The 17774-nt window shown below is 40.0% G+C and overlaps 2 protein-coding genes across 4 annotated transcripts in view; one reads left to right on the top strand and one right to left on the bottom strand.

Moving 5' to 3' along the window:
- optn (optineurin) overlaps nt 1-17774 on the bottom strand; it is a 413618-nt gene that overhangs the window by 108691 nt on the left and 287153 nt on the right. The window lies entirely within an intron of this gene.
- Nucleotides 849-16240, top strand: fbxo18 (F-box DNA helicase 1). Of its 3 annotated transcripts, none has more exons than XM_062443612.1 (21): nt 849-1229; nt 1787-1946; nt 2375-2961; nt 3068-3204; nt 3417-3564; nt 4139-4320; nt 4415-4486; nt 4686-4777; nt 5238-5406; nt 5508-5700; nt 5958-6045; nt 6140-6229; nt 6322-6458; nt 7358-7454; nt 7565-7731; nt 8439-8514; nt 9017-9211; nt 10025-10150; nt 10391-10497; nt 14929-15063; nt 15693-16240. In XM_062443612.1, exons 2-21 carry the CDS (start codon nt 1826-1828, stop codon nt 15858-15860), a joined length of 3087 nt encoding a protein of 1028 aa, XP_062299596.1. In that variant the 5' UTR covers nt 849-1229; nt 1787-1825; the 3' UTR covers nt 15861-16240. The 3 variants fall into 3 exon arrangements, with proteins under 3 accessions (XP_062299596.1, XP_062299595.1, XP_062299594.1); XM_062443611.1 differs by having other exon boundaries at nt 1787-1951; XM_062443610.1 differs by having other exon boundaries at nt 1787-1951; nt 2372-2961.

The raw sequence follows: 17774 nt of genomic DNA, 5'->3' as shown, positions 1-17774 counted from the left end.
ACTTTTGTTGTGATTTGGCACTGTATAAATAAAAATTCATTGACTTTTTTTTTTTTTTGAGGTTACAATAATGCCTCATACACTCCTTAGTACGCCTAATGCTATAGTCCTGTAAATAATACCACCTTTGTGGGGATAGAGTATCATGAGGACCCATTGCCCTCCTGTGCTTGCAGTGAAGAACTATATCAAGACAAACAAATCATCAAATTTTGCAATACATCAGTAAATAAACACTTGTTTCTTACAGCTGAGTAAGCAAATAAACATAAAATATCAAAGAACTATACATTATGTTAAAAAATGAGTGTTAAAAGGGTTTCGGTTATCTTATCCTTTGATAAACAAGTCTTAAGTATGCACACCTGGGAAACCAAATATATTTAAGTTTAAAATGAAAACTTTAATGTGTACAAATGTACATATGTATAAAAACAAGACACATACAACATATAAAGGATATTCAGTCTTCGCTGGAGGCTGCCTGGCAGACAGCAATAAAGCATCTATCTATCTATCTATCTATCTATCTATCTATCTATCTATCTATCTATCTATCTATCTATCTATCTATCTATCTATCTATCTATCTATCTATCTATCTATCTATCTATCTATCTATCTATCTATCTATCTATCTATCTATCTATCTATCTATCTATCTCTATCTCTCTATCTCTCTATCTATCTAGTTTGTGCAGGTCAGCCTTGCACCGCTCAACTTTAGTCAGTAGATGGCGATACTGTGCATTAACGCTGCTTTGCTAACCGCCAATAGAATTCAAAGAAGAAGACGCGCCAGCCAATCACGTGTCTTCTTCACCAACACAAAATTCCACAATGTTGATTTGTGTTTTCCTAAATAATGTCTCTATCCACCTGAACGTAAATATGCTCACGTTTAACACCGTTTAAATACAGTCAATGACGATAGATAGTTAGTGGACATTAAGTTATCCTGCACATTTAAGTGTTGGTGGTCGCTGTAATGTTAGCATACATTTAAACTGGCTGGTAACAGTCGTTGTTTATCGTTAACTTTACCAAAATAAACGTGAAGGTTCATTTGTTATTCCATCAAGTTAAACTAATGAATAATGCAACGACGTCATTTTTGCTAAGTTTCTAACTTGACCCTGGTTAACTTAAACTGAACTCATTACAAGTTACTTGGCTTTCGCACCAAAACACGGATGCACTGAAAACGAAGATGGAGGTGGCAGCTAAAGGTAAGATAACAGTAAAGTTAAGGCCTGTAGTTAAACATAATGCACTTGCGAGACAAATAGTTTTAAAACAGCTTCACGCTTCTCTGCTTTTTATGCAATATGCAAGCTAAAGTTGCTCATTTTCTTGGATTTATAAAGGAGGATTTTTACTTTCGTTTTATAAATGTGTTATTGATCTGCATGCAACACAAGGTTGAGGACCATAAACTTAATAAATATCCACAATGATAAACTTTAGAGTCCTGCAGGTGAGCCAATGAAGTCAAATGTGTTTTGACACACAGTTCAAGGGGCTAAACAGCAGCATGACAACAATTTATCAACATGATAGTCATTTAAAGCAAAGTTTAAAATACCAGCACACACACACACACACACATTCACTTTCATGCAAAACAAACAAACACCAATAAAAAAAAGGGGGAACTAACGTGTTAACTAACCACTATCATAAATACTAATGAAGTTCACACATTAAGGACTGAATAGTGTAAATACTGTATAGGTAGAACAGCTGACATTGTGCTGACATGACATAATGTTGTGTGCTTTCCTAGGGAAGGCCAAGAGGAGGCATCTGAACGCAGAGGAGTGTGATGAACTGGGACGACAGGCAGAGGGAACATGCGCCCTCACCCTGCCCCAAACCATCAACCAGGGGCATGGCAGTCGTAACCCAAATGGGCTTTACCCCAGGACTCCCACCAAGAGACGGAAGTGCGGTAATGTGCAAAAAACGTACACTGTCATACACCTTAATAACATAAGAGATATTTCCTAACTAAGCTCAGGAGGTAGAGCGGTCGTCGACCAATTGTAAGATTGGCAGTTCGATTCCCGGCTCCTCCAGTCAACATGTCCTTGGGCAAGATACTTAACCCCTGATTAGCAGGTTGGCACCCTGCGTGGTAGCTCCTGCCATCAGTGTATGAATGTGTGTGATTGGGTGAATGAGACATGTAGTGTAAAAGCGCTTTAAGTAGACTAGAAAGGTGCTATATAAGTACAGTCCATTTACATACACATCACTTGTTTCTCTACATGTGTACTTAAAAAACATTTTTTGTCCAGTAAAAAAAAGCTAGAAGTCATAAAATTGACTTCAGTCACTAAATCTAGTTTTCTTCTTGTCTTCTTACCAGCAGCATCTGCCTCAGGAAGTCCTGCAGGGCAGCAGAAGGGCATCCATGACTTCTTTTCAGTGACTGGAGTCATCCGTACTAGCCCGCAAAAATCCGCTCAGCCCTGCTCCTCAACTTGCACTAATGGACTCAATGGAGATGTTTTTCCCAGAGGAGAACCAAATGTTGCGGAAGAGGAGGAGGACGATGACGATAGCGATGATGATGTCAGCCTGTTAGCTGCTGTGAAGGCTCCAGACCCTGACGAGGAGGAGGAAGAAGAAGAGATTGACGATTTCACTCTGTTAGCTGCTGAAAAAATGCAAGAGACTGAGACAGAGAAGAAGGACGTGGACTATTTGGAGGGGATGACGGCAGAGATGTTCGGGCATGATGACGAATTTGACAACCAAGAGGAAGTTGAGCCCCTCCCTGATGAGCACTATGGGCTCCTGGGCAGCAGCAGAGTTTTGCAGCAGCCACAGGGCTGCATTGATGACCTTCCAGAGGAGGTGCTGCGGCAGGTACTGTGCCTCTTGCCTGCCAAGGACCTCTACCGTAACATCAGTCGCGTCTGCCATCGCTGGAGCAACATGGTCAAGGACACCAAGGTTAAACACACCGCAGAGTTTTATCAAGTTATATTAGCAGCAATCGCTGAGGGTAGTAAAAGGGATGTGTACTTTTGTTTATATGTGTGTGTGTTTTCTTTTGCAGTTCGTGCCCTTCAAGAAACAATACTATCGCTTCATGATGAGGGAGAAGTACACAGTGCTGGAGGTCCTCTCCTCCCTGACTAGCAGCGGCATAACAGACCCAGCATTTTCCCAGCAGACCATGCGAAATTTTGTTGTGTAAGTTAGCATTTTCATCTTTTAAAAAAAACCTAAAAGAAAAACCTCTTTAGCAAAACCTCAGATGTAGCTGCCCAATTGTAGAAAAACAAAGCTGGTAGCAGTTCGGATCAAATGTGAGGTTGTGGACGAATAGCAAGAGTTTGGAAAGGCTGGCACCTATTTTCAAATGTTCACTGTGGTAATTATCCTGTCTTTGTTGTGTTGTTCAGCGTAATGGCCCAGCATAAGGTGGGTGAGCGTGTGAGGCCAGATGACGTCCTGGAGTGTGTTAAGAAACATCGCCTTTACCCTCAGGCTGAAGCCTCCATCAGATTACGAATTCCGAAGGTTCCACAGTGCGTAAACCTCAGTATTAAGGTTTGTTTCTCTCACACAGACACAGACACACACACACAAAGGTCATCTGATAATCATACAGTGAAAATGGGGTTTAAAAGTGGATCTTATTTTCAGCTTGAGTTAAGTCAAAATCCCCTTCCACTCAAAGCTGTGTTTCTTCTTGCTCTCACAGTTGAAGGTTTAAGCTTCACTGTGCAGAATGATGTATATGCAGAGTTTGTTTTCACATTCATCTACTGAAATGTTTCTGTGTGCTTATTGGAAATCAGATTTTAAGGGGCGGGCTGCCAGGAGGATTTGTGACATCATAAATAGTTTGTAGCCAATGCTAGCCCAATATTCAGTTTACACAAGTTGTGATATTGAAACTTGAATAGACATAACTTTGACACTTTTTTATATACGTCTTAAAACATGTCTTGAGAGGAGAGCATGGGTCATTTACATTTGATGATCTCATAGTGATATTCACGGTATCCTTCCAGAAGTTTGTAGGATGCTGTCATCATTCTTTCACTGAACCGGTTGACAGTGTGTACATGACTTCTATAGAACTTTTAAGGTTTTCACATAGTGTATGTCTGACTCTCAGGGTCCCAACCCGTACGCGGCCATGGCTGTCATACTGATCCTATGCGAGAATGTGGGTGACGTGCAGGCCTTGGTGTCTCTGCTCTCCGGCTGCATGTCGTACACCGCCATCACAGAATACCTCAGCCACGTGGCCATGATATTGCTCGCGATGAAGAGGAGCAAGATTCAGATCAGTGACAGGTGAGAGCTGCATATGTCAGCTTCTTATATTCACTCATCAGTCATCGCGCTCGTCAGCCTTCCCACAAGCCTGTTTTCTTTTCCGCCTCTACAGGTTGCATTACAACATCTACTATGTGCTTCATTTGATGGAGAACGGGCCCTTCCCTGTCAGCTCCGAGAGCAGGTGAGGTCCAGATTTCCTGTAGGGTGTAGGACAGAACTTCGTGCTTTTGTAAACTGTTTTGGAGCCGCAACAAATATGTTCAACTTGTTGAAGGTTTGTAGAACAGCCAACAGATTTGTATATAAACAGAACTGAAGTTATGTATGTCTGCCAAGGTTTAGCAATGTGTTCAAGGCGTCTTTTTGTGTGTTTCTGCTAGCCGACCTCAGATTCAGCTCACCCATGAGCAGCAGCAGATCCTCGGTCACGAGATCCAGGAGGACCATGTGGTCAAGGTCATGGCTTTTGCAGGTACGGCAGCCAAAGTAAATAACAAAAGACTGTCTGTGTAAATTTGATTCAGATTATTTAGCCCAGCTCTGATCCAAAGCATTTACATCCGAATTTAAAAAAAGTTTAATTCCAGAATTTTTGTAGGTTGTTGCCGTCCGCCACATTCAGAGGACTCTGTGTGTAATAGGAACACCAGTTTAAGTGTAAAATGTCTAAAACGTCACCAGGGGGCGTTCTTTCTTTATAGATTTAATTTGAAGACTTTAAAAGCCTAAATTCTAAATTCTACATTCTTTCTACCATGTAATGACAGGTTTCTTCAGGGCGGTATGTCTGCTATGAAGTGAATGAAAAATAGGTTTAACAGGTAGAAGTAAACGTGTGTCCGAAAGTTTTAAATGTTGAGTGTGGTGTTTCTGTAAATGTTGAGGGTCTGTAGTGAATTCATGTCTGAAAGGTCCGTGCTGTTTCTCCACAGGTACGGGGAAGACGACCATGTTGGTGAAGTACGCAGAGCAGCGGCCGCACCTCCGCTTCCTCTACGTGGCCTTCAACAAGTCAGTGGCCGTCGAGGCGCAGCGCCGCTTCCCCCGCAACGTGCACTGCAAGACCGTCCACTCCTTGGCCTTCAAAGACATCGGAAGGAGGTGAGAATCTATGTTGCTGCCGAGACAGTGCAAGGTGTAGCGGTCGATCTCCATTGTAAAACCGCATCACTTCTCATGCTTCTGTGATCTTGTCTGTGCAGCTATCAGTCGATTGGGAAGCTGACCTCTAACTTGAAGCCATTCGCCATCAACCTAGTCCTACCTAAAGGCCGCGGCGGCTTCAGGAGGGCCAAAGTCGTAGCCACAACCCTCAACACATTCATGGCTTCGGCAGACGATACCATCAGCATTAGTCATGTCCCCACCAAGGACGTCATTGAAAATGAAAAACCGGTACCGTATGAACAATAATGTATATAATGACACACAGCCTCAGGATTTACTTTGGTTTTGACTTCAAAGACGAATCCCTGGCTTGTAGACTAAATTATGGTGAATAAAAGATGAATCACAAACCTAAGTATAGATCAAATCTTGGGGTCTTTATTGATGGATGTTGTTCAACGAAATGACCATCAACTGAAATTGTTGTGCTCTTTTAACCCTCTTGTTGCTAAACTGTCTTGTAAACTTCTGTTTTTAAATTATAGTATTTTGTCCGTGACGCGGAGAACATCTGGGACAAAATGAAGGAATTCGTCAAGACCAACAACGACGCCTTCTACATGACCCACGATGGTACGGCTAACAGGAAATGGGGTGAAATGAATGTCAATAATTGTGTTCTATCAGAAGGAATGCCTCAGGTGTTTAATGGAACTTTTCGTTCCAGGTTACCTTAAGTTATGGCAGCTCCAAAAGCCCCGTCTATCCGACCAATTCGATGTCCTTTTCATCGACGAGGCTCAGGACTGTACTCCAGGTGTGTCATACAGATCTGTACAATTTTTCCAGGTAAAAAAACATAATTACTGTGATTATTTGTGTTCAACTTTCTCTCTCCTCTTTTCTCAGCCATTATGGACGTGATGCTGTCTCAGCAATGTGGGAAAATCCTGGTCGGAGATCCCCACCAGCAGATCTACACCTTCAAAGGAGCCGTCAACGCCTTGCACATCGTCGACCACACGCACATCTACTACCTCACACAGGTACACACACACACATACACACACACACACAAACAAACCTTTGCATAGAAGCAGTCAAGGTCAGTGAACTTCTTATTCCAAACAACAAAGCAGGGATTCTCCAAACAACAGCTTCCTCATACACTAAATGCTGCATAACAGTAAAATATGTACTTTTCTGAACTTACCAGACTGTTCTGTTATTTACTTTTCACCCACTTTTTCATATATATCCACATTACTGATGATTATTTATCAAAGATAGTGTAAATATTTTGTGAAAGCATCGACAGTCATCTCTACAATATTGTTGTAATATCGATATCGAGGTATTTTGTCTAAAATATTGTGATATTTGATTTATGTCCATATCGCCCAGCCCTAAAATATATGTTCTTTTCTAATTTCAAGTAAAAAAAAGTCCTGCATTTAAAAAAAGTGGATCGATCATATTGGGCTCTTAGATCGATGTTTGCTGTGCCTCCAGTTTGGATTTGAGCGAGTATGTTTGCTCCAAAGATTTATGCTGTTGTTTGTAGTCTCACTTCACAATGACCACATTCTCTGAGCGCATGAGACAACTAGTTTGGAACTTCCAGTGGAAATTTTTGACATGTTTAGTTCATTTTATAACAGGCTGTGAGCACTTCAAGAATGTTGGAGACGCAGGATCAACAGCACATCTGGCATATGAGCAATGTACATTACATTGCTCATATGCTTACACAATACTTTCTGTCTGGACATGGGGTCAGAAATTACACCAAATTCTACACTGTGCTTCCCTTTCTAAGCGTGGAGTATATTAAGTGAGCAGTTTAAAGAGATACACAAAGGACAAACTTAGACACAGAGATTCCTTTTCTTCATTCCGTATACATTTCTCACAGTAATCGTAAGTTTCTCTTGTCTTTGTCCAGAGCTTCCGGTTCGGTGCCGAGATCGCCTTTGTTGGTGCCACCATCCTCAAAGTGTGCAAGAATGTTCAGAAGATTCTAGTAGGAGGGAAGCAGAAAGGTAAATACTGTGATATTCTACCATAAGGTTCATTAAAAAAGGCATGATTTTCTTCCTTGGAAAGTTAATATTACATCATTATTTCATTGATATGTCTCCGTTTGCAACAGGCAGTGTGTCTGATGAGACTGCAGACCAGGTTAAAATGGCTTTGCGGACGGGTGTGAGTCGTTGCCCGGGGAAGACGGCCGTCTTATCGAGGACCAACGCCAGCATGTTCAACGAAGCAGTTGAGCTGACCGATGTCAACCCAAACTGCCGCATCCACTATGTAGGAGTGAGTGTATACACACACACACACACACACACACACACATCTCAAAAGAAGTAGTAGCAAGCATGTTTTACATTCAACCACTGCTTTTCTTTTTTTCTTTTTTTTTTGTTAGTGAGAAAATGTGTCAAGTTAAAAGAAAAAGTACGGTGTCCCGGAGTGGCCATCGGCCAAAAATCCATTCAATATCCTGTTATTAGAATCAGAATCTCTTTATTTTCCAAGTACATTTTAAATACCGGCACTTCATACTCTACATCCTCTCCTTCCCCATCCTATTTTAATTATACTATATTCCTATTCTAACTATTTAGGAACAATGGACAGCCACATTCTGACACCTGATACTTGAAGCAGGTGAACTGCACTTCATGCTTCTGTGAGAGAGGCTGTTCTTTTGTACTGGCTGTCTATATATATATGCACTTACCCCATGTGCCATAAATTAACCATTAAGGTGGGAACAAATTGTATCTCATGTGTAGTGTATTAAAATGTGGGCATTGATATATACTTTTATTTGCCTCTGTTTGGCCACTTCGGGACTCCGTTGAAAAGAAATCATTGTCTGATATTTAAGTATACTTTGTTTCTCTGTTCATTTTAAAGGGCAGGAGAAGGCATTTAAAGCTGGGGAGGAAATGTTTAATCTTTCTAAATGTTGGCACATTGATTGATAAGGGTTCACAGGTCTAACTTTTTCCCTACAGGGTGTCAAAGGTATTGGCCTTAACAGGATCCTGGACATCTGGAGGCTGATGCAAGGAGCACACTATCAAATAAAATGTGAGATTCCTATAAATGCACAAATTTGGCTTGTGATGTATTTGTTTAACCCTCCTGTTGTTTTCAGTTCAAAATTTACCCGAGGACAACAGGCGTGATTATGTGCCGCCATTAAAACATTTGAAAGCAGTATAATGACTGAACTTTGACATTTACCGTACCAGTTTGTGATAATCCATCAACATATTTTCCTCGGACCTTAAATTTAGTTAAAATAATTCATAATTTCTCCTTTTTTAAACTCCTAAATGAGACATCATTGTATTTCAATGAGGCATATTGACCCTCATTTCTAAAAATATGTGTAAAACCTGTGGTAATAAGTTGGAATGAAGTTGCCTAAAAAGGTCTAACACAGAATTGGGTCATAATTTAAACCTTATGCTTTATAAACAGTCAAACTAGAGCTGGAGGACAAAAGTTGCACGGTCGACCGGAAGACAAAAAACAACAACAACAAAAGACCGTTTTGACATTTGTTGCTGAATTTTCTCTGCTGCAGCCATCAAGGATCCACTTATCCGCTCCTTCGCAAAAAAAAAAGAGCAGCGCTTCATGGCCCTGAAGAAGTACGCCGAGCAGACAGAGGATCACGAGCTGGAGAGCAAACTCCTCACCGTGGAAAGATACAGAGGTCGCATCCCGCACCTGGTGACATGCCTGGAAAAATGCTTCGAAAGTGACATGTACAACGCAGGTATGCACACACACACACACACACACACATACACACATGTAAAATGCACTTGAACATCGTGTATCTTCAGAGAGTCAATCTGAGCAACCTTAAAAAGAAATGAGGCCCTTATTACAGGTCTTAATCAAGAAGACTAAAACATTAACTCACACGTGGTTAAAAAGTGTCAAGACATCAAAAATATAAACAGTACAGTTTTAACTTCATTGTGGTTTTTCTTTTTAAATGTATTTACAGAGACTTTAAAGGAAGTGGGAACCACTTCCTTTAAAACCCAAGTGACACATTCAGTTTCAAGTGAAATGAAAGTTTGAACTGATATTATCATGTGTCACTCTGACCCTCTCATATCTGCCATTAATGGGTTCCTGTTTATTTTCTTAAGAGGAGATAAACAGGAAATTGTGAACTAGACTAACTATAAAAGTAAAATAAATCATCTGGTTGGTTTCTTTTGTCTGTTTCTTTCTATTTATATCAGCAAGCCTTCCTGTTTCATGTGCTGTTGTTTTTCAGTTTGGTCTGTTTTCTATTGTAAATCACACTATTTTATTAATCTATTTGTTTGAATTGTGTATGTGTGTGTAAAGCACTATGTCACTGTGTTTCAACAAGTTCTATATATAAAGCTTTACTGACTTACTTTTGTAATTATGTTTTTTTTTTTAAAATATATATATATATATAGAGAGAGAGAGTTGTATATAGTTTAATATCTGCATCAGGTTTTTTTTTTGAGAAATCTCTTATTATTTTGCATTAATATGTAATTTATTTCTCTTGTATGCTCCACTCACTCTTGCCAAATCCAAGACTTCATCCTGGGAACGGTTCACAAGGCGAAAGGTCTTGAGTTCGACACTGTGATGGTCTCCGATGACTTTGCCAAGATTCCGTCTCCCAGACATGAGCTGCACCACCATCCCACCTTCGCATTCGGTGCGTTTGAGTAGACAAACCTTTCTTTTAATTGCTTTTAATTTGACCTTTTAGGAAGAGATTCTTATCGTAACCTCTACCTGTATACCTACTGTACAGTATATACATACGCCTTCCGGTCCGTTGGTTCTTGAGTAGCTAGCTTAGAATGCAAGCGACAAAATATTGAATATTTTTACTGTTGATAGTTCCTCTGGGAAACATGTTTAGTTCTTATGTATATGTTTCTTTCTTGCTTAGATAAATTTGAAGACGATGAGTGGAACTTGCTGTATGTGGCGGTAACTCGTGCCAGGAGCTCGCTCATCATCACCAAGAACATCCATCACATTCTCACAGTAGCTGGGGTAAGGACACGATCACACACACACACACACACACAGACACACACACACACACACACACACACACACTTCATTGATCCTAAATGCTTCTGCTTTTATGTTAATGCCCACACATGGCCAAAAACATCAACAATCGGTATCCTGTGTCATTCTTAAAAATGACTGCCTCCGTCATTCTGGTTTCCTTCTGACGCCTTTTTGTCTAGCTGTGGTTCTGAAAGTCCCTTATCTCACATATTTATACTAGCATGATTACACTATCTTCCTTTGCATTAATTCCATTAACTTCCTGCACTCTAAACCACTACACTTGACATTTGATTCTGCACCATGTAGGCAGCTGTGGTTGCCCAACTTCAATTTTTTATGTGTTGTCAAGTATTTTAAGTGCTTCAAATGGAATTCCTGCAGAGTCACTGATGGGTCAGTCTTTTGTAAATGACAGACAGGAAATCTTACACTCGGGCAATCTTGCAGTATTATAGGATTACAGGGATTGCTTATAATATGCATTTGATACATCGTGGCCCAGCTGTAGTGGAATTCTGACTTTTTATAAATGAGGACAGAAGAAAAACCTTGCCTCCCCGGCCATGGACTGTTACAGTATGGTAGCCTCGAAGCCTGAATCAGCAGTCTCCTGGACAGTTTTCCCACCAGGCCATCATGCTTTTGTGCAATGGACCCTGACAGCCTGCAGCCTGCCTGATGTAGATCACACAGCCATAATATACATACACACATTTATTCATATGAGCAGGACATTGCATTGGCTGAAACCTGAGACTTTCACTCTCATACTTAACAAATAACTTAAACTTGAAAGTGTTTTGCTTAACCGAGAACAGTTTATTTAGGCATATGTTTGGAAAAGATTGTATCCAAAATTACTCAATTGAGAGGTTTTTATTTTATCTGGATTAGTTGAAGTGCTTTTAAAAGGGAGGAACTGTTGGCAATGGAGATTGCCTCTAGCTCCTTTTCGAAGCTGCTTGCATTGCCATCAGGGATCTGATGCAAAGTGGATCCAGTTGTTGTTCTACCGTCTCTGGTTTTCAGAGAGCAGATGTGACAACAAAGGCAGTCACTGAAGCTATGTTTGTGTATTTGGTACTAAACACAAAGTGCAGCTGTCAAAATTTCAATCCAGCCAACATTTCACTTAAAACATTTTTAGGTAGCGCCTTGGTAGCTGATTAGCCACATAAAGGCAGCGTCCCTGGTTCGATTCTGGAAAGGGACCTATGCTGCAGGTCACCCCCCCCCCCAAACATTTATAGACCTCATGCTGGCATTAGAAGACAAGTCAGGAGATCAAAATCAAAAGAGACTATGAATCACAAAAACATTTCATAACAATCAACCAACAGACCAGCTTTGGTTTTAGAGCCAACATCTAACATCAAACATCTGGCAGTATTTGTTTGTGCTGTTTTCCTCACTGGAGATTGTGTAAATCTCTAGACTACTGCAATTCTGAAAAAAAGGTACAACTCAATACTTCTATTGTATTTGTAAATCATACATAGATTTGAAATGGAAGTGGATCGCCCATGCCAATTAAATCTATACATACACACGACAAAATTGTTGGTACCCCTCTGTTAATGAAAGAAAAACCAGAACAGAATATTGTTAAAAAACTAACTAATGAAACAGGCCTGGACAAAAATGACGGTACCCCCAGAATAGATTGAATATAATTTGACCATAGGGACCTGTTAAAAATTATAGACAGGCATGTTAAAGGTCAAGGCTATAAGAACATCTCCAAGCAGCTTGATGTTCCTGTGACTACAGTTGCACATATTATTCAGAAGTTTATGGTCCTCAGGACTGTAGCCAACCTCCCTGGACGTGGCCGCAGGAGGAAAATTGATGACAAATTGAAGAGACGGATAATACGAATGGTAACCAAAGAGCCCAGAACAACCTCCAAAGAAATTAAAGGTGAACTCCACGGTCAAGGTACATCAGTGTCAGATCGCACCATCCGTCATTGTTTGAACCAAAGTGGACTTCATGGGGGACGACCAAGGAGGACACCACTGTTGAAACCAAATCATAAAAAAGCGAGACTGGAATTTGCCACAATGCGTATTGACAAGCCACAAAGCTTCTGGGAGAATGTCCTTTGGACAGATGAGACAAAACTGGAGCTTTTTGGCAAGGCACATCAGCTCTATGTTCACAGACATTAAAATGAAGCATACCTAGAAAAGAACACTGTCCCTACTGTGAAACATGGAGAAGGCTCGGTTATGTTCTGGGGCTGCTTTGCTGCATCTGGCACAGGGTGTCTTGAATCTGTGCAGGGTACAATGAAATCTCAAGACTATCAAGGCATTCTAGAGGGAAATGTGCTGCCTAGTGTCAGAAAGCTTGGTCTCAGTCGCAGGTCATGGGTCTTCCAACAGGATAATGACCCAAAACACACAGCTAAAAACAGAGCAAGACATTGGACTATTCTGAAGTGGCCTTCTATGAGCCCTGATCTAAATCCTATTGAACATCTGTGGAAGGAGCTGAAACATGTCGTCTGGAGAAGGCACCCTTCAAACCTGAGACAACTGGAGCAGTTTGCTCATGAGGAGTTGGCCAAAATACCTGTTGACATGTGCTGAAGTCTCATTGACAGTTACAGAAGTCGTTAGATTTGCAGCGATTGCCTCAAAAGGTTGTGCAACAAAATATTAAGTTAAGGGTACCATCATTTTTGTCCAGGCCTGTTTCATTAGTTTGTTTTTTTAAAATGATTCTGTTGAACCGCAATTCAAAAGCAATGTCTGATTTTCATTGGTTAATTTTCAGTAAATTTTTATTTATTATTACTTTTGTCAGTTTCAAGTTATTTCAGTGACCATTGTGGGTTTTTCTTTCATTAACAGAGGGGTACCAACAATTTTGTCCACGTGTGTATATGTTTAGGATGAAAATGAACCACACAGAACAAGCTGGTGACCACTCATATGCTATATTTGAGGTTTTGTTTTAAAAGACATGCAGGTTTTCTCACCAAGTTGGCACCAAGCACCAACTTTAGCTTAGTTTATTTTATTAGGATCCCCATTAACAATTGCACTGGGCAATAGCTACTCAAACAATACAGTTATAAAAACCCACAACATTATACCAAAATGCAATACAAAAAAAAAAGATGAAAGAAAATGAAAACATGCAAGAAAGTACATTCAAAGCATACAGGAAAACACACTAAAAAGAGGGAAATGAAATAAAAACCACAGAAAAGAAAAGAATTTCACCCCCCATCAGTTCAGAATGAACACGTCTGGCAGTCTCCTGACACATCAGATTAATCAGTAAATCAACAGTATGTTCAGTCACGCATCTCACATTACTGGTAATGAAGTTGCATTAACATGCTAAAATAGACACACCTTTTGGTACCCTGAGGGAAAGGAATCTAATTGCATTGCAGGTACAAAGTAAAAAGTGAGAACTTCCACGACTTTCTCAGTAGCCTGTAACAGCCTGTGGATTGATTTCTATTTGAATTTACCGGCCCGGATTTTCTGCGGAAATTCAAAGGATGTGATGTTTTTGCGCATTCCCCAGTGCCTTGCCTCTCCTACTAATGCTGCGTTTCATTAACCTCGGTAGTTGGAAGTCTGAGCCGAGAATGATGTCGCACCCGAGTTTGAATCATCCCAGTTTAGAAGTCAGGAAACCAGTTCTAGCCAGGTTAGCGTCCGGCAGCAATACCAGTTGATAAAAACGCATATCTCGCTGTGTTTTGTGCGAACAACACCGTAGCAACATGTCCACAGATAGAAGTTAGACAGTGCTGTGTGTACAACCGATTTAGATAAGACAACCGATAAGACAAAACTGCTCAAAACAGGATATTACTTCAACTATCATGTTGTTGAGGCTACTATCTTGGATTTTGAGTTTGCGGCCAGTGACGTTCGTCCAACCTTCTGAGTCAGAAATTGGACTTCAGGGGGCATTCCAGTTGACATTTTTAAATGGGTTCTCGGAAATTCCGACTTCCAAGTAATGATGGAACAAACTATATGACATATCACATATTTTATCATTACTACTACTGTACGTATCTATGTGTTTTGGCCAGAAGGCGGTGTATATACTGGGTGCATTTATAGTGCAGTCACACCCACCTCATCCTGCTGCAGAGAAACAAGACTAAATTTAGCATTAGCAATAACACAATATGTCTGTGGTGTGTTCTTCCGCAGGAAGTGATCCTCAAGCACTTTCTGCAACAGGGCCAGCTTTACCTGATTTGAAACACACAGACTCAAACTATTGTCTTCAATTTCCTCCCAAAGACAGAAATAAATACAAATGGATATAAAAATATATTTTGCATATTCACATTATTTAGGATTTGATTTTAAAAGAGGCTGGCTAAAGTCTTACTTTGTGTTATAAACCTGCTGTCATCTTCAGGAATACTTCCTGAAGTCAGAGATGCCTAGCACCCTGGTGAAGGTGGACAAGCCTCTCCCGTGCTCCATCGGAAACTGTCCCAACTGCATCACACCGGGCTCATCTTTCATCATGTGCAGAAAACGGCTGAAATACGTAAGAATACTTTACCTTTAGGCCTGTCACAATAAGTATCCACTTATTGTACAATAACGTAATTACCAACACTATCATGTCTATATATGGACTTATCGTATGATACATGGACATGACCTCGATCATTTTTTTGACCTCAATATCGCCACATTAGCATCTTAAGAGACTTTTCATGTCACATTGGCTAAGCGAGTAGTGTCCTCCATTCCTCACTGTGTACGTCCTGAGTGGAGACTGTAGAAGCGAGCAGCGCTGCTTAATAGTGCTTATATGGAATTAAAGTTAAATAACTCCCAGCCCATTATGGCAGTCTGTGTTTTTACAGAAGCACCCACTCTCTAATCCCAGCCCCTGCCCCCCTTGCATTATTATACTATTATATTATCATATCAGTGGTATAAAATGATCTTTAAATGACAATAGTAATAATATTGTTTATCGCGATTATTTCTGAGACAATATATCATCCAACAAATGTAGTTATTGTGACAAGCCTATTTACATTTCTCTCAGTAATAAAAACTACAGATTTTGTCATTAACATAGAAGACTGTGATTTTTTTTAAAAACTAAAAATCAAACAGAATTTTTGTATCAGTTGTAAGTGTTCCTCTTTTATCTGTGTCCAGACTGATGGTGAGTCTGATAGCGGCCCGCTGTGCGAGAGGTGTGTGTGGACACGCATCGGGCCAATTGCCTTCCTCATGACGGACGACGTGCTATCGATGGCCGAAATACCAGAACGATTTGAGATGCCGCTTGGGCCACACCACGTGATGCTCCTGGGACTAATCTGATGCTGCTTGACTTGAAGGTCCTAAAATAAAACCGCCTTACTTCATGTTTCCCTCAAGTAATAGCTGAGCAGGACATGAGCAGCAAGGAAAGATGTTTGGTTATCTAAAGACACTGAAACGGACCACAAACTGTTTTTTTAATGTTCAAAATGGTGTTTTTTAAATTTCTTTGTAACAGACGATTGCTCAGTGATTACGGACCGTGTTTTCTTGTTTTAATTTATTTGTATTTTTCTCTACAAGCACCTTGTTGTAATATAAAAACGTGATGCCTTTTTAAGAAGTTTCAAGAGCTCTGTGTGAAGAAGTGTTTTTGCTGTATACAAAAGGCTTGGCTGTAAAAGATTCAAACACTAAAGAAAAAAAGCAGACTTGCTTACTTTTACCTAAAACGAGTGTCCTTCTTTTGAGTGTCTTTCTTTTTGATTCACATATGATAGATTTTAATGACAGGACAATACTTTTATATACCACCAAAAGATCTATAACAGGTGTGTATGATAAGAGGAAATGACTAACAAGGTAAAGGTCACTTTTTATTTCATGATTAGATAAATATAGCTGTTACTGATTAAGCAAAACTCTTGTGGTAATGGAAGGAAAATATAAGTTTGGAGTAGTTTAGCATTTTAATACTCTTCTTTTTAAGGCACACAGTCCACTAAGGATTTTACTGTTCATTCTCTTGCTGCCAAAACAGCTGCTATCAATCAGCTGGCTTGAAAACCCTTAACTGCCAGAAACATTTAGACAGAAGTTGAAACAAAAGCTATTCAGCACATCTGACAAAAATGATTAAGACATAATAAATATTGGAGAGAAACAGGATTTATGGAAACCCATCACTGGATTTTAACTCAGGATGAGGAAATGCCACTAAATAAATGGTTTACACTGCCTGAAAGAGTTAACCTGTGAGTCAGGTCTATAAATATATACTACATAAAAGATTAAATTGTTTTAGATCATATACCCTATTCACTACTACTAAAATACTGATAAGATGCGTCCAAGCCCATCATTGCAAATTGGGGTAAATCAGGGGGATCAAAGGTACGAGATATGAGAACAGTGTCTTACTGTTACCCCCCCCCCCCCATATATTTGTTTATTTTAGTTTGATATTTACTGTTTGTTAATTGTTTGATTTATGTTTTATTTATTTACAACTAATTATTGTGGCTCAAAGGAAAAGATGAAATTACGGGAGGGAGTTTGTGGTTTATCGCCGCTCCCTGTCAGCGGGAGTCAATACATGATTGTGTTGTTCCGATGAAGCTAAGATAGGAGCGGATGATTTACAATGCTGCTATATGTCTATGTCTGCAGGTAAATCACAGTAAAGCAACGTACAACTCAAAGTGCCCCGTGATTCATTGTGATACATTCCACTTTGTCATGCAGACCGTTCCCTTATTGCATCACTGAGATTTTACTGCATTCCTTTCAACCTCTTGCTGCCAAACAGCTGCTATTAATAAGCCTGGTCTTCATGGGAACACTAACACACTGGCTTCCCACTATTGCCTTATCACAGAAGTCTTTTCTCAGTACTAAGGACAAAAAGTGACGATTCATTATAAAATATTGTGTAAGTGACACTCAAGGGACTACCTCATACCTTCATTTATTTATCCTTGGCGAACTAATTGATGCTAGCAATCAACATATTTGATGTAACTGAAATTGAATTAATAACAGAAGTGTTAGAGGAGAATATAACAGGAAATGTGATGTGTGGAGTATCTGTCTCTTGTTTATGTTCTGAACCATAGAAGAGCTTCATTCCAACCAACATCTGGAGATAAAAAATTAACCCTAAAATTATAACCATACTCTTTTAAAAAGTGCCTTTGTCATGGGAACCGATTCTATTGGAAATCACTGACTGTGTGAGGTCCCTCATTTGCAATT

Source organism: Scomber scombrus, chromosome 22, assembly GCF_963691925.1.
Source record: "Scomber scombrus chromosome 22, fScoSco1.1, whole genome shotgun sequence".
Taxonomy (NCBI): Eukaryota; Metazoa; Chordata; class Actinopteri; order Scombriformes; family Scombridae; genus Scomber; species Scomber scombrus.
The sequence above is the reverse complement of the archived record's forward strand: the minus strand, read 5'-3'. Positions and strand labels throughout refer to the sequence as shown.

Bases quoted from the DNA above. Each gene is read 5' to 3' on its own strand.
- fbxo18 (XM_062443610.1), top strand. The intron at 1,952-2,371 runs GTAATGTGCAAA...TCTTCTTACCAG, and splicing joins CACCAAGAGACGGAAGTGCG to CAGCATCTGCCTCAGGAAGT. The intron at 3,205-3,416 runs GTAAGTTAGCAT...TGTGTTGTTCAG, and splicing joins ACCATGCGAAATTTTGTTGT to CGTAATGGCCCAGCATAAGG.